We start from the raw sequence: 17,165 nt of genomic DNA, 5'->3' as shown, positions 1-17,165 counted from the left end.
TGAAATCATCACATGAAAATGTTTATACTATCGTCGTGTCTGGCTCCTATGTTATCTTACTTGCTTGGTAATTTTAAATCCATTCTGGATAAGATTTTCTTTCTCGCTAAGGTTTAGATTTTCCACGTTCCACTTTCGTACTCTCTATCCCAAATGGATCATCTTAAAAATGGACGCTGTTCTTTTCATCCCCGACTTTTCTGGACATATTTACATATGTGTTAGGAATGCGTCACTTACTGTTGAAATAGTCTCTCTCTAGGTCTCCGACTGAGTGCATAAACGTCAAATATCGTGCTAAAGTCAAATATCGTTCAGAAATAGGCTATAATAAATTCGCAAATAATCAATAGAGAACAGCAGCCCTCGTAACCTATTCATGTCGCTGGTAAAATAAGCTTCTCGCGAGTTGTTTCATGACCTCCCCTTTAACCTTTGAAATAAAGGTGGGAAAACATAAAAAAGCACTCTTTTTTTCAATAATTATCCAGTAACTTTTTCATTGCTCGATTTTTTTGGCTCCGCGCCTGCATACTACTCTATCTTCCCTTCAGCCCTCCGCCCCTCCGTTTTCAAGTCGTCTTTCGGTGTCACATATTTTGTTTCACGATCGTTCGTAAGTCTCGATCAATGATTCTCATCACGTGGTTCGCCCCATCGCTGCTTTTTATTAAAAGATGCGGGAGTCTGTGCGAATTAGGAATGATATGAGTAATATTCTCATTTTATGGTAATTATGAAATTATAACTACTGCAGGTTGTCTTCATTTCATAAAATTTATCCATCGTTTTAATAAAATTTGTAAATGCTTCTATTTTTGATGAGACTTCGACCGTCCAGTTGAAGCCTTCTCAGTTTTAGTTTTATTTTCTTGGTACCCAAAATGGTATTTTTAAGGTCAGTATTGGAGCATATGAAAATTTAGTTGTAACTAGGTGTTGTTGTTTAGTTGTAAGGGACTATAGGAAATGAAGTAGGCGAAGGTAGGAAATAGATCATTTATAAGAGATTAAGTAATACCTTTATTACATTTGATAGGAATCCAAATATTTTTTTTCTCTCTAGTTAAAGCCCTTACCTGGATAATATCTTAAATGTCCGGTAGACTCGTAAGCAATGAAATAAGAACACCTAATTCTGGGCGCAAGATTCTTTCAATCTAAGTAAAACAATTTAACGAATCTTTAAGTAAATAACTTTTGTTTTTGAATCGGTTTGATATTGACTACTCAATGATTATAGTCATGAAGCTATATGTGCATGATGCAAACCTCGTATTGAAAGTCCGTCATTATGCATTGGATAGCGTGACTTTCGACGCTAGTCCTACAATCTACTGTTTTAGACCGAGTCACAGCGCTGTGTACCTATTTATCTTCTAGCCGTACCCACATCTCTTCTCATTTCGTCCTCTAGATTCCGCACCAATGGAACTTCTATACGAAATGTTTTGTTTCACGATCGTTTGTAATTCTCGTTCAATGATGCCCATTAGTTCTGCCCTCCCCCCCCACCCTTTATGGATATGCGTCTGTAATATCCACCGCGAAGGATCCCCAGTTATGCTGCGCTGCGCTCATGTCAGCCTTTCATAGCTTTCACATCCTGGTACATGTGAGCATGGACATTACCTCTCAGGTGAGCGCTGCAAAAGCTCATTCCCGAAGTGAAACACGATGGAAGAAAAAAAACTCGGTACAACTCTTTAATTCTGTCCGATCGATGTTGACGTATATGGCGTGACTTTCTGGAGCTCAGCGGCATTGAGGATAGAGAGCTGGGATGCGAATAGAAGGGTCCTGGGTTTAAGTACGGGTCAAGCCAAATTTCCACCGTCAAATGAAATCCTCAAGGAAAAAGAAATGTGCTTTATTGCCGGAACGTTGCGATATTCTTACTCTTGCGATATTCTGGGTTTCACAACTTAAGTAAAAATAGCCGTTTGCCCACGAATACATTATCTTCTTGAAACCGTGATATTTATGGGGGCCAGTGGGGTACAGCTGGGAGAACTCTACCCTTGGTGATCTGTTCAACCTGCAGATTGATACTCTGGGCGAGTTATTTTTTTAGCTGTAGCGCGCGTGTAAGGCCCTGTACTTTGAATTCGATTCCCTGATATACCTACTTGACATTGTTGATAAACTTCATTCGCTCCCTCTTTTCTTGTCTGTAATATTTTGCCGCCTTCTCCGCAATGCATCAAATGTTATTTGACCTTATGTACGCTTACTACCATCCTTGGTCCTCAAATGCTTCAGCGTCCCCTTAGTTGATCTGTTTCGTTTTGAAAAAAATCAACCTCCTCCGAGGGAAATTCTTGAAAATGCATGTGGCCAATCAGAATCCGGGTGGGTTTACTAAATAACAGTGGATCAAGACTATTCAAACTCTTTTTTTTTAGGTTTTCACCGTTTAGGTCGTGCATTGTTTTCCCTTTATTCGAAAACGCCCGGCAAGGTCATGTGTCGAGGTATGGAGGCGTTGAAGGTCGTAATGCTCTGTAAACAGGGAAGGAAGGAAAAATAAAGCGCGGCGACTTAGTAGCTTATTTAGGGAGGCGGCCGGAAAATTGAGGTCACGTGCTTTGCATGGTAGAATCTGTAGAGTTAGTGAGCGGTCGATACTTGAGATACGATCGTGTCGCCCGTCATTGAAAGCGGTCTTCAAACTGATTTTTCATATGAATTCCATAGCTCGCGGAAATCTCCGATCCTGTAGGTTTTTATTTCGTGCTAGGAGGAATAAAAGTGAAAACGAGTGGAAATCAAGGAATGAAGGACCTAGCAGAAAAGCAATTGGTAATAATGGGAGATGTGATGAAGGACAACCGAAGTAGGTAATTTATTGTCATCTGTGTGGAAAATCGGCACGATCATCCTTTAATTAATGCGTTGGTTGTTTTTTCTTTAATGACGTAAAGGCCTTCATACTTTCAGTTATTAAACCAAAACGGCTATATTCTTGGTCTAACGTTGATCTTTCCTCCTTGTTTCACCATCGTTGGAGTAGTGTACTGCACCTTTCCTCCATGTTTAGCAAAACCTGCAAACTTATCAGCTTTGCCTTGACTGTCGTTTTGGTTTTTTCTCACTCTACGCATTTCCATAACTGAATCCAAGTCCATTCGCTAGTCGCTCAGATCTTTTCTGGGTCTTCTTTTCTCGGTTGTGCAAGGCCTTGCGGTGATTACCTCTTGAGTCACGTTCACCTGCACGAAACTCAGCTCACAACTCAGCTCGGAAGGAATCGCTATGTTATTATTTGTTTCCAGGCCTGGGTCATAAGGGGTGAAGATTTTCTCACTGCGACCTCAGGCCACTTTAAGGCACTGCCCTGAATTGAAGCAAGTTTCATCGCGGAAGCTCGGGCTGCAAAAATGAATTCTCTTCTCTGTTTAAATGGCTGAAAATAAAGTTTTATAGAAGTAACGTGTTGTATAAAAGGATTGAATTCTATTTATGCAGATTAATTTGTTGGTCAACACTTGGTCGAAATTGTTTCTTAGGGAACCAGTGGAACTCAATCTCCTGTATTTTAACTTTCACTGTTGAATATTTTTCCCTGGAACTCGGAAAGAAAATTGGTTTTATGCCGAATTGATCCTTAACTTCTTGAAAATAGTGGGGGGTGAGTAAAAATATTCTTTTGTTTATAATATTACCGAGTTCATTTAGAAGAGATTCGTATTTTTTATACTTAGTTTGTTAGTCAAGTAATTTCGCAAATATATAGTCCTTTCTAAATAGTGAGGACATTTACTTTTATTCCATTTTGATACTAATTTTCCATGAAAATGTCCTATTCTCATGAATTTACTCATGAAAGCTGGCATAGAGTATTTAACGCATAGATATAGATATACGAAGTGGGCCATATTTTTATTTGATACCAAGGCTGAGGAGTTATTTTCCCTTAGTTACTGTAATATCATATTTTCTTTTAAGAGTAGAACTTGGGTGTGAAAATTAGATTTTTCATGTGGCTTATCGAACATTGGCGAATGCTGCTTTGAAGGGTTATCATGAATGAGCGTTATTTTTGATTAGATAACAATTCTCATTTGCATTGTGTGCAAATCGTGCTGAAATCCTCTCCAGCCCAGTCAATGTGAACGACGCACTTTTTTTTGGTCGAAGCAGCCTAAATTTCTCTCAGAAGCTCGTGGAAGATTAATGCTTCAGATTTTTGGAAGAAAATCGAACTATATTTGGTTTGGTAATACATCTACATTATCCCCATAAAAATTATCTCCGCCGGTGAATTTATCCTTGAGTTTAAAATCTACACGTTCTTGATCATTTCCGAATGCCACGGCAAAATAAAAACTGGATGGTTCATGGCTTTTATTGCTAAAGAATTTTTCTGCTAACTTTCCATTTCATTCAAAATCTACCCGTTCCACTTGGTAGCCACCTGCGTGAGGCAGCGTTCTCCACCACCAGTTTTTGCGGTAGTAGCTGTGGAAGACGAGATTTCATCCATATCAAAAAATACGTGCTGAGCTTTTGGCGGAATGCACAATCCTCAGGACACTACAAGTACAATTACATAGAAAGGTAAAGTTTGGTGTTAGTAATTATTATTAGCCTGTCCACGCAAGTGTAGAATCAGGTAGAGGGTTACCGCGAAGAAATGAAGGTCGAGAAATAGTATAAAATGATGAGGTAAGGAAAAAATAATGTAGTGGAAATGAGGAAAACAATTAATAGAGATTTAAAAAGAAATATCATGCGTCCTAGCGAGTGTTTCGATTAATATCAGGAACGGAGGAAATGTTTCTATTCATGACAGGAATTCAAGTATAAGGAAAGAATGACATCTTTAATCTCTCTTTTCTGCAGTCTATTTACTTAATATCCTTTACGTTATCTCGTCTACCATAATGCGTTGTTAAAAAAAGGACATTTTTCACATCATCTGTGAAAAACTCCTCGCCATTTTTGCGTTGTGACTGCAGCCTGTATTTTGTTCAACGCATTTGTAAAGATTCCCTGCCTAATTCGCCAGTCTAAATCGTAGTTGGTGAGACTCCATGCCCCCTTTTCGAAATAACACTAGGTTAATTATGTTATGATCTCAGCGTGATAAAGGGAGGGAGATTCGACTCCGTTTGTGATGGTTGTGATAGGGCCGGGGAAAGTGTGACGGTGTGCAAGTGGACGGAAGAAAGCGACTCATTTTGGCAACTCGTGGAAAAGGAATCGACCCACCTCGGCATTCGTGCTATTCCTGAATTGTGGATTGGCGTGCCACTCTCGGAGTGGGACACCTATCCACTCGAAAAGGTGTTACAGCAGCATCGATGGGCTCTTTTTGTGCACTGAAATTCGTCGACCCATCTGTTGAATTCTATGAAAAGGACGAGTTTGCCCTCAGTACATTATGAAGAGTCGCGAATTTAATACTCAATACGAAGGGGTAGTAATCCGATTTTTCTCGCGTAATCGGGTGGAATTTGTGCGTGAAAATATAATAATGACATGCTAGTTCCCAAAAAATATTAAAAATTGCTGCAGTTTAATAAAGTATTTTGTGGGAAATTGCATTGTATTTTTATTTCAGTCTGCGATTTAAAGGAATAGAGTATATGTACTGATTGTATCGATGAATGGTAGATTTTCTCGCTATTCTTTAAAAAAATTCATAATTGAAAAGGATTGAAATAGAAAAATAGACAAGCCTTTGAAGGAAACAATCTACAGCAGATGATGATCCTATAAATGTAATGCCGAATAATTTTTGTGATCACTGTTTATTACCATACATATCATAGTAGTTATTGGTAGGGTTATGTTAAAGTAGTTTGTAATTTGAATCAAGGGTGGATCCAGGATTTCTTTCTGGGGGGGCACAGGCAAGGCCGTATCCAGGATTTTGTTCTGGGGGGGCACAAGGATACCTCGTAATACAAAACGAAATCAATGATGATGGGGCCGTGTTAAAAATCTTGCATATTTTTAATGGTCTGGGGGGGGGGGGCACGTGCCCCCGCCCACCCTAGATCCGCCTATGATTTGAATATTTAAAATAAATTTTCTTTTTCTTAGTTTTTCTGTCGTCATCTACCTTGTCAAGTTTGAATATCAACAAATATATATCAAAAGTACAATTAAATTTACGCAAGTGAGTTCACTAACGTCTGGCATATTCTTGCGTATTAGTTTGATCTGGAATAGAGGAATAGGTAAATGTTATGACCATGCCTATAATTTCTGTATTTGTCAGAAAGAAACCTATTGTGACATCGCATTACGAATTAATCAACAATTATCTGTTCCGTGTCATCATCAGGGCCAATTGAACGAATGGAAATAGTATGGTGAAGGATTGATGGTGGAAATGGTTAAAGAAATTAAATGAAAGAATTAAATGATACGATTGGGAAATTATAACATGACATTTGATTCATCATCGGTGAAAACTACCCTGGGAGCAGGGATGGCAAGTGAAACGAAACCAAAGTCAAAACCATTAAAATTGCAATAGTTTCGCGAGCATTACGCCGTAATCGCAATGAGTAGTCAGAATCATCGAAGTTAGTCATTTTATGTTTGAACTTTTTGTAACCGGGAATTGAAGAGAAGCTCTGCAGGACGGCAGTTCTTTGATGTGGCGTTAAGACTTTTCTCTGGGTGGTGCCGAAGACCAGTTCCATTTTTCCTCAGTATGGGGATGCTTTGAATTGCAAGCAAATTTTCATAGCAATTTTATTCCCCATCTTTTATTGAAGGTGAGCCGACGTGTACGTGGCATTAGACGCCATAAATCCATTCTGTTGGGCTGCATGAATAGTCAAGTGGAGGAAATCATCCAATCCGAAGGATGGTGGAGTTCTATTAACGTGTATTGCCACTCATTGAGACGAAATAATGATTTATACGATTGCCTATCTTATCCTCACAGGCGAACAGGCAATTGGCTGTTATTTCAACTCGTAATACCTTATCTCGAAGGCTCGAAATGCCTTATTTTACGGCATCCAAAACATTTATCATAAATCTATGTACACCCGTCTTATGTTTCCCCGTTTGTTACATTTTTATATTGCTCCTCACAATATCCTTAGGACCTTATTGTACCGCTTATATCGGATACCACCCTGAAATATCCCCGGGTGGCAAGGGGCGACCTAACAACACGCTTTGGTAGATTAATCACATCTTACGCGAATCTGCAAGAGTGAGGTCCAGTTTTACTGTGGAAAGAGGCTGCTAGCGCGAGGTCCTAGCCTATTGGGCATTGGATGGCAGTTGAACAACGGGATCTGAGGTTCAAAAACTTCTGGGCTAGGCAGTCTCGAAGACCAAGTATTATTTTTTGCCTCACTTAACTCATCCTGCCAAGGAAGACGAAGCAATAGGAATGGCATCACGTCAAAACATCTGTTCGAGTCTTTGCGGTGGCTTTAGCTCGCTCTTTTTGAAACTCGCGCTAGCGACCAAGGCTTTGTCCCCTCATTCGCTGAGTCCAATGCTATACTTGAGCACTCAGGATGGGCAGGCTCGCTTTTGGAAAATCTTCCATTTATGGAGATCGGGCTTGTATATACTTGGGAACCTCGTAGGGCTACCGAGGCCAGCAACGTAGAAATGTCTAAGCTGAATGTGGAGAGTTTAATGCTCACACAATTTCCATGCTTAGCTCTATGAAGCAATTTACTTGTATCAGCAATAAATTTGATGAAAAATGAAATATTACATTTTGAATCATTATCGATTATTGAATCTTTTCTAAAAAGCAATGAACTAATTGATGCTATTTCTTTGAATATTTTGTATGAGGCAGTGATTTCCTTGATGCTTTGGAACTGATGATTATGTCTGGATTTATTTCAATACTGTTATCTTTGCTATTTGTATAAATTCGCCTAAATTGGATCGCGTAGCAAAATTCGTCGACCGATTCTCCTTTTTGAATTACTTTTTTGTCCTATAATTGTGGATAATCCAGCATGTAATAATAATAATAATAATAATACGTCTTTATTGGGCGAGATTGGGACTAGAAAGTCCCATCTTCCATCTAACCCCTAGTATGCGTTATCAGGAGGAGATACCTTATCCAGATACCTTATCCAGCATGTAGCGATATCAGGAGGAGATACCTTACTTATTTTTTTACAACTAATCATCAAAACAAGAAAACAACATACACTATACATTGAGATTCCCATGCTGTATTAATCTATTCTTCCTTATAGAAAATTAGTCATTACCATCATCCTTGATAATGAGTTCCTATCAATCCTAAGTATACATTTTTTAATCTAACAGTAAGTTTGTATTTTACTCTGTATAGTGGGGAATTATTTTGATTTTCACCTCCATGTTTGGTGGCGACAATTCATCCCTTTGTATTCGTGAAGAGAAATTCAGGGCGTGGGAAATGCATTTGACGGAGGAAGGGGGGGGGAATTTGGGCATAGATGAAGCGATGAACGCATAGATGAAGCGCGGGGTGAATGATAGAGGATGTGGAAATTTAGGGGATGTGGAGGTCATGTGGTTTACGGTAGCTCAGGAAGAATGAATGGAGGATCGAACAAGGATATCATTAAATCGCAATTCACCGTTGATTGCGACGTTAAGGAATTTTTAATTTCGAATGGTTCCCATGGTGGACAAAGGAGCTATTCCACGTGTGGACGCAATTTACGTCGCGGCTTGCATTGCGTAAGCCGGAAATCGTGCAATAACTTAAAATGGGGTAGAGCTCATGGACTTCATTTTTGTGAGACTTAAAGTGGATGAGCAATATTCAATTACCCTCGTACGTAACTGGTGAGAGCGCTTTTTCCAGTTATCGGGTCTGCACTTTCAGTCGGTCCACCATGTTCTCACCGACTGACTTGGATTCAATGCAATGGGCTCATTCATATCTTTTTATTACCGTATCGAATGGAGTTACTGGGACAAAAAGATTTGTATTTTTCCGCTCGTCAGTCGATTGCCTATTTTCTGAGTTACAGCTGGATGGACATTGAATACTTCAATTCTTTCACCAATCGGGGTTAACATCTATTGTGTTTGTCTCGAATCATCGGGAACAATTACGATGGTGGCATTACTGATCCGAGTCATTGTAGATCCGATTACCGATGCGAGTCCGAGTATTGCTCGGATGACATTTCAGATTGTCCACATTCCCGAATAGCTTCGTGGGATAAGAGGATGATGAGGTCTATCTTTGATTTCCGTCGTGTGTTTGATACTTCTTACCCATTTTCGATCGCCTATTTACGATTTGGGGTAATTTTTAAAACAGTTTGAATTTTTGGATTCGGTGAAGCTTTTTATTGAGCGATGACTATCTGCGCCGTGAATTTTTGAGCTGTACTTGGTCCCTTATCGTAGTTGAAAATAATTTTATTACGGAAAATGTGTTTTATTACTTTTTAGGTTTTAATTTCATCTTCAGTTGCGGTGAAATCACTTCCCTACGGGTACTTCCACCCGTTTAGTGTATGCATATTAATCCGTGAAATCCCTTCGTTCCCAATTTTGTCAGTCTTACCTGTTAGCATATTACCTTCCGGTGTTAGGACCTTAAGGCATGAAATAAATTGAGTACAAGACAGTTTTTTGTCTCGTTTATGTAGTTACAAATACCAAAGCGGTTTTTCACTGGAAAATTGTAGCGATCGACGATGGTTTGATAAAAAGTACTCGTGATATAATGGAAACATATCTCTTTGTGTAATATTGTCATCTGAAATTTTATGCAAAAGCTACAATTAATAGCTGTATGACCCATAGGCGTACTGAGCGGGGGGCAGAAGGGGGGAGCTGACCCCCCGAAAGAAAAAGTAAATATAGTTAAAAACGAAATTTTTGAATACATTCTCTTAAAATCCAAGAAAAGTGATGTTAGTGTAAAAAAAGTAGTTAAAATAAAAATATTTTATTTTCGAGCAAATAATTTTAAAAGCTAATAAAGCGCTGTTCTTGCAAATTTGGCTAACTTAACCATTTCTGTGTTACAACTTGAACGCCCACTGCTTGCCCCTCTGGTGTTGATCCTTCACTTATTTGGCCGGGGTCAGCTCCCATCGGAGGAGTAACTAAGCAAGTATGTTTTGAAAACATGCCGAGCTTCACAGTCTTTGGCCGAGGAACTTGGTATGCTTTCGGTATTTTAATAACCCACTCTCGGATCGGAGGGGGGATTGGATTGGTGGCGACAGCTCTCCTGCTGGAAACATCTGACTACGGCGGCCGCATTTCCTAGCGATGCTCCCGGAGGTATGGTCCCTTGCGCCGCTCACGGAAGTATACCGTTAATTTGTGTGCCTTGCGCCCACATTGCCCCGCGCGTTTTTTCCCGTACAGCATCGCGCGCACTGTAGTGACCACAGTCATTCCGAGAGTGGTTCCTTTGAGTGTTAGTCTGTTCTCTGCAACTCGCAGTTTATCACGATATTGAATTCATTTAGCTGTATCCGGGAACGACATATAGTTTACTTCGGTGGCGCACAGATAGTGCTATTGTGGTATGTGATCCATATTTCTTATTGTTACGTCGGAAGGGCCTGCAGTGGCGTGTCAACATGGTTCTGGGTCTTAGGCGTTACTCCATACGGTGTCTATTTGCCTTAACAAGTTATACCATTCTTCGTCATTGTCGCGGTTGTAACTAATTATATTTTTAAACTTTTTAGTACCTCTCCAAATCAATATTTGAGTGGCCCTAACGTTTTCTGACAATGACTGATCGTTATTCCAAGGAAAAAATTAAGTCCAAGAAAAAACGACCAGGATTGGTAGGGAATCGTTGGGGCAGTCCGACCAGGCACTCTGTGTCATATACTTTAAGTTTTAACTTTTACTATTTTTATAATAAATACTGTAACTAATTCTTATGATATATGATATACGTGGAGTAAACCCGTCGGGTCGCGACTATTGCTTGTCTTTTTGGATTTGGCCTTGCTTTTGTATTGGTTGTTGTCACTTTTCCCGGAGATTTTCATCAAATCGAACTCATTTGGAGCATCAAATTTGGCCTTACCAAGGTGTTTTTTTTTTCGGGATATACTGAAATGCTATGCATATTCTGCTCGACTGTTTCAGTCTTTCATCCAGCTGGTCGCCAGATTTTTGAACCGGTGTCGAATTCGTGTCCGTTATTGATGATTTAATGCTTTGGAAGATAATTTTATATCCTCAATCGCACAAGGATGCCAAATACAATTTTATTGAAATATTTGGAGAATTAGAAATATTATCCATATAAGAACTTGGATATTACTTTTGAGAGACGTGCATGGAATTAGCGTAACTTATTTGAAGAAAGTTTTCGAATTTGCTTTATATACCTTATAAAAATGAAAGGAGGGAATTTCGGTTGGGTTCAATTATATAATTAAGGGTAAAAAGGTTTCCGCGTTTCCTTATTAAGTTCGCTGAGAAACCCGTAAATAAGGCATGATTTTTTGCGCATTTAACGTCATGTTTTCAGACAATGATTCTCCTGATAAAGATTTTAATGTAGAAAATGATAAACACGAGGGGGGTAAAATTAGATTTAATATTTCCACTTCACACAATTGGCGAACGCTCTACTTCGTGTTCGCTGAATCTATTAACGATGTGCTTTCTTTTTTCAGTGGTAATCACGGTGATGGACACAGGAAGTTTGCAGAAAAACTGTGACACAAGGAACTTGCCATTCTAAGAAAAAGAAGGTTGGAATTTCCTTTCGTCTGCGCGGGGAAGGAAGATCAACGGCTTTCTTGTGTCGTAGGTCATGACGTCCGCTCGTCCCTGAAAAGGTAGACGACTGACGAGGACACCGGAGGAGGAAAAAAATTCGAAAGTGAGGCAGGAAGTGACCAGAAGTTTCGAGTGATGGGATTCGATCGTGGAATCGAATCCTAGATGTTAAATTGCGCGGGGGACTTGGCACGTTGAAGACTCTTTGAAAAAGTGGTGTCGCGATGTCAGACGGTCCGGCTCTCGTGGAGTGTGCCCCAGGCGTCCCACCGGCGGCGGCGGCGACCCCGCAGCCGGCTGAGCCCCTTGCGGTCATCGAAATCTCCGAGGATGGCTCCTGGGAGACCAAGCCCCTCACCGCCGAGGAGTTGAATGCGGCGGCGGCGGCGGCTCAAGAGGACGGCTGCGTGGACGATGACGTTCAACCGGACTTCCTGGCGACGCGGGGCGAGGGGAAATTGGAGAGTGTGAAAATCAAGCACGTCACCCGAGCGCACAGTTCGCAGTATTACGTTAACTGTCCCGTCGCGAGTGTCCGGCCAATGGTGCAAGAGGTTCCGCCGTCACCCAAGGGGACGAATGTGGCCGCAGTGGTGGGCGAGACTCACTTGGTCAATGGAGGCGGCGAGGGGACGGTCAAAGTTGTCGATGGTTCGCATATTGAGTCGGGTGCCCTCGTGAACGGTGGCGGGCTGAACGGTGATGCTCTGAGCGGTGATTTTGGGTGCACGGAAGAGGAGGAGGAACAATCTGTTAGTGTGTTGACGGAAGGTGCGGTCGTCGGGTGCGGCGAAGAGAAGCAGGTGGCTGCGGAGGAGGTGCTCGTCACACCTGAAGGCGTGGTGGGAGAAGACGGTAATTCAACTCTCTGATGCTTTCTTTTTTATGTCACCGGAGTCAAAAAAAGATTATCCGCTTTACTGGTCAGCCTGACGCAAATCATTCCTTCAGCTCTTAACATTTATGTGGTAGTTATGCGTTTCATCGTGATATCACGGTCATTTAGCAGTAATTGTAGCTCCGGTCCGTGCATAACGAATGGCATGCTGTGTGGATGTTGGGCAATTAGACGAGGCGTGTTGATGCAACTTCGAAAAGTGGCGAGTATGTTATTTAATTAATCTTCTGCTACCATTAGTTCCCTCTCCTTCATGAAATTCTATTTCCAAGCACAAACATGGTAGATGCTTGCTATTATTTGGAATTGTCGTTATTTTCTGCATGAATTTTAGGATAGATTTTTATTTTTACTTCTTGTCATATCTCGCTTCGTCTTTCTTTTGTTCGTTTTAACCTTTTAATGGATCATATCATTAATAGTTCTTAGAACTTTTGAATAGTTATTTAATGAGCGAAACACAGTTAGGCCTATGACTTGGAAATTTCGCATACCAACGATGAATTCTACAGAAAAGGATAGTCTCATAAGCTATGAACTGTGAGATTTATTAATCTAACGTTCGCAGAATTTTTTTGTTGGCCTACAATTTGGGTTATCAAGAATGTTTCTGGGTAGGAGGTATTGTTGGACTAATGTGCACAATTTTATGCTTTTATCTCCCAATTTCAACGTTGATTTCTGCTTTTGTTCTTTAATTATTTAATGCTGTTCTACATCAACATAAATGGAATAGTTTTCATTCACTATGAATCGCTGTGTTTTTTGGCCTACCATGTGGGATTAGGATGAAGCAATTTGTAATCCTCTGTCAGGTAATCTGTTTTATTCCGCTCGGTATCTCTTCATTCGCGTCGAATCTCGAGGAGGCCAAGTTTTTCTTTAGGTTCGGCGGGAATTTCGACTCTTGGGAATGTTATTGAATGCATTCAGATTATTTTGTACTGCAAGTATTACACCCTTGACGAACCTCAGTTTAACACAACGTGTGAATTTTGACCCCCTAAAAGTTTTTAGTAGCTATATCATGCCCCTTACCTTACGAGCAAGGAGTATATTCGAGAATATTCTGGGGTTCATTGGTTCGGGTTCATTTGGAAGAGAATGCATTCCTGCAGGGTTTATTTGAAGGGCTTCACTTAATACTCAACCCCTTCAACAATTTCGGGTGAGGTTGAGCCCCTCAAACTCCCCTGCATACCACGGCTTTACTCATGAGGGATTCAGGTTTCTCTGAACTGCTAAATCAGTGTCTCAGGCTGACTGAGCGTGGTTTAAAATGATTGTTTCATGTTTACTTCCTCTTTTTTTGCAGTGTAAATCAAAGTTTATCGACGTTTAATACTCTTTTTGCCCTTGTTTATCCAGTGAATACCGCTTTTAATTCTAAAGTAAACTAAAATTTGGAATTAAAATTATGCGCAAATCAATAGATTCGCAGCTTAGTTCAAATGCTTTTGTGATTGTATTTCAAAAATTTATTGTTTGAAAATTTTAGTTTACGGTCACGGCTTATTTAGCTCTGTTTAGACTTTGCTTTCAAAGAATGAATTAAAATAGTTAAAGGGCTGTATTTTCTCCTCTATTTGTGTAATGAATACCGCTGCCAATTCAAAAATATTCTAATTAGAACTTTAGCGAAAAAAATGTTCCTTTTACGAGGCAGAAGAGAATTTATATTATGTGCGAAACAAAAATTAAGCTTCCCAGGTTACCTTGGAGGTGTGTGTATTTTTAATCAATATCTTGATTGAGAAGTCCGCGGTCGATGACTCATCATATGTTTACTCTTAGTTTTGCACGGAACGGTATTTTGAGCAATGGCCGTAACGCCATATCATATCCATTTGTTCTACTCGTTTCACCTGGCTATTTGCTCAGGTAATTCATGCCGCTCGTTCTCAAACGCGACCTCCGATGTTTTTTTCTTCCTCATAATTCCCGAGTCATTGCGTTTGTTGCCTCGAATATTGCTTGTGAGTTAATGTCAACTCTGACTCACCTTGCATTGACATCAATCTTCGATGCGCTGGAACTTCCGGGAATCGGGAACTCGTGCAAGCTAAACAAAGGTGTTATGTTTAAACGGCTCAATTGAAAGGTCGTATTCAGTGGTGGAAAAAGAGAGGAATATACTCCGTTATATTGTTTGAAACATCTTTTTCCATACGTACAGAAATGCAACAAGGACATGGTAAATTCATCTAATGAGATGCCCATTTTTACTACATTGGATTATTGTTTGTGCGACATCCTTTACCAAGTGTACTTCTGTTTTAATGGAACGAGATGTGTTACCCTTAGAACGGAGTACATTTTCCAAGTTTGGCGTGAAATTGAAAACCACTACCTTAAATTACTTGGCATGTGATTGAAAACTGGAATCTATGTGGAATTTTTGCATGGATATTTTTGTTTTATTGTTGGTCTACCTGAGAGAAACGGGTGTTCATAAATTGAATTTATTTGACCCGATATGCATAAATACGCGTAAGCAAAGGTCGCACATTGTAGTGTAAGAGAGAGTGCTGGGAGGCTTGGTGTGTGAAGTGAAGCGACGTGAATGGATATGCGTAAAGGCCGTTTTACACGGTACACGGAATTGCGCAATCTGACGTACGTGCGAAGGCGCAATCAACATTGCGTCGTGTAAAGCGGTGAATTGCTAGAATACATGCGAGAATGCGTGGATGCGAGATGTCAAAATAGCCCCTGTTCTAATTTCGTTCATGCATTGGCGCAATTCCGCGCCATTTTAGAAATTAATGCAGCTCTAACCTGCGCAATTCCGTGCCCCGTGTAAAACAACCTCCATGAATAATTCTCAATTTGTATTAGTATTGTTGTTTAGGATCGGTTAAATCCTGACCCTATTATATGACGCATGTGTAGGTTCACGCAGTGGCGCAGCGAGGGATGAACCCCCCCAGAACATCCCCCTGAGATCAGATTAATTTTTAAGTTTTATCCATTTTACTTAATTGCATTGATTTTAATAATAGAATAGTGTAAGGATGAATAAAATATCCCTCAGAAAGCCGTAAAACACACCATTTTGAACCATTTATCTTAAAATTTCGCAATTTATTAATCTCGCACCTACCGCTTATCCTGGTGGGTATTCCGTACCCCCACACACCCCGGTATTAGTTGCACCTAAACCCCGCCAGCCCTAATTCCTAGGTGCGCCCCTGCGTTCACGGGCTTGTGGTTAAATTTTGAATGGGCTCGAAGCTGGTTAATTCTACTTTTTTGTATTGCCATTAACACTGTGGGGTTATGAGAGGAATAAAATTGCGAATATCATGATTCATGGTCATGAAGTCGTAGAGTTCATATATTTATTGGACAGGTTTACCATTCAGTTTTAATAAGGTGCTACGATTTTACAGTTTTTGAATGAAGCTAGACGTGTGGTTGCGCAGTTAATTAGTCAGCGTTTACAATGCAATGGTTTTATGTTTGGGCTCTCTATTACCAGAAGAGTAATTAACTTCCTTGATTACGTCACGAATATTCTCTCCTTGCCTGTGTGCGTCGCTCTGATCCATTCATTCTATTACTTGTGAAACTTTTTACCCTGAGCTGAGGTTGTCCTTTGGATTAAATTAAATTCTTTCCTTAAGTCAATTACGTGTCTTACGGTATTGTGTGGTCTCTATCGTGTTCCTCTTAAAGAGGGGTTAACTGTTGAGACCTCGTCCCGTTCTTGGCGTGGAAATATGATTGGGATGTGGATGTAATGGTGCGGGCAGATGAGCACGAAATACTTCCCTCGCCGCACTCATCGCCTCTCAACTTCGTGACCTGAAATTGAAGATATTTCATGCGGACCCAATATTGTTGAATCGTGCACTTATTGGCATATTTTTTGCGACTAGCGGTTGTCCAGACAGAATCGACCGTTTTTAACCTCAAGTCAGAACGTCCGGAAGAGGTTATATTTTATTCGGTATTGCAATAAAGATATAACTTGCATAATTTTCCTCAAATAGATAATAAATTCCGGGAACCCAAATAACCTGTATTTATTTCACTTGAGATTTAAGGTTATTAGATTAGTTATCAGCGCTAAATTTTTGGAGTTCCTTTGTTTAAGGGCTGGTGTCTGACAAGAACTGAAAATATCTAATTAACCTGTGGTGGTACCCCTCCAGATTTTTGCGTGTCTAATCATTGAGATGTTTCTGTTACAGGCGTAGAGAATCACGTTATGCATTTGAATGCCTAAGGTAGTAATAGTTTTATTAACTGGAAATTTTTATGAGTAGAATTTCTAGCGTAAAGTGTTTATACCCTATGTTTGAGGGGCCAGTTCACTTTTCACATTTTTAGTTGTTTTACTTCCATGCAATATAATTAACTCAGACTCAGAATCACTGTCGTATAAAGAGATACGAACTTCTACAAAGAATTAAGTTTCAGCCAGGTTTTTCTCCAGGCTTTAGATATGAAAGCTGGTTGATTCAATTTTACAGCATTTATTTTCATATGTGTTCTAGCTAAATTTACCTACTTTAGAATGTGAGGAATTCGTGATCTCCTCAGAATC

The 17,165-nt window shown here is 40.1% G+C and overlaps 1 protein-coding gene across 5 annotated transcripts in view; it reads left to right on the top strand.

Annotated features, from left to right (window-relative positions):
- The window catches only part of LOC124171805 (phosphatase and actin regulator 4-B-like), a 174,575-nt gene that overhangs the window by 8,250 nt on the left and 149,160 nt on the right, over nt 1-17,165 (top strand). For 3 of the 5 annotated variants that reach the window (XM_046551129.1, XM_046551130.1, XM_046551127.1), the window contains exon 3: nt 11,610-12,570. In XM_046551129.1, the coding sequence (XP_046407085.1) occupies nt 11,940-12,570 (631 nt within the window). In that variant the 5' untranslated portion in view covers nt 11,610-11,939. Of the gene's footprint in view, nt 1-10,399; nt 10,494-11,609; nt 12,571-12,733; nt 12,820-17,165 lie in introns of those variants that run through there. The other 2 variants (XM_046551128.1, XM_046551131.1) reach the window with 2 other exon arrangements.

The sequence above is a fragment of the Ischnura elegans genome, chromosome X (genome assembly GCF_921293095.1).
Source record: "Ischnura elegans chromosome X, ioIscEleg1.1, whole genome shotgun sequence".
In the NCBI taxonomy this organism is placed as follows: domain Eukaryota; kingdom Metazoa; phylum Arthropoda; class Insecta; order Odonata; family Coenagrionidae; genus Ischnura; species Ischnura elegans.
The sequence above is the reverse complement of the archived record's forward strand: the minus strand, read 5'-3'. Positions and strand labels throughout refer to the sequence as shown.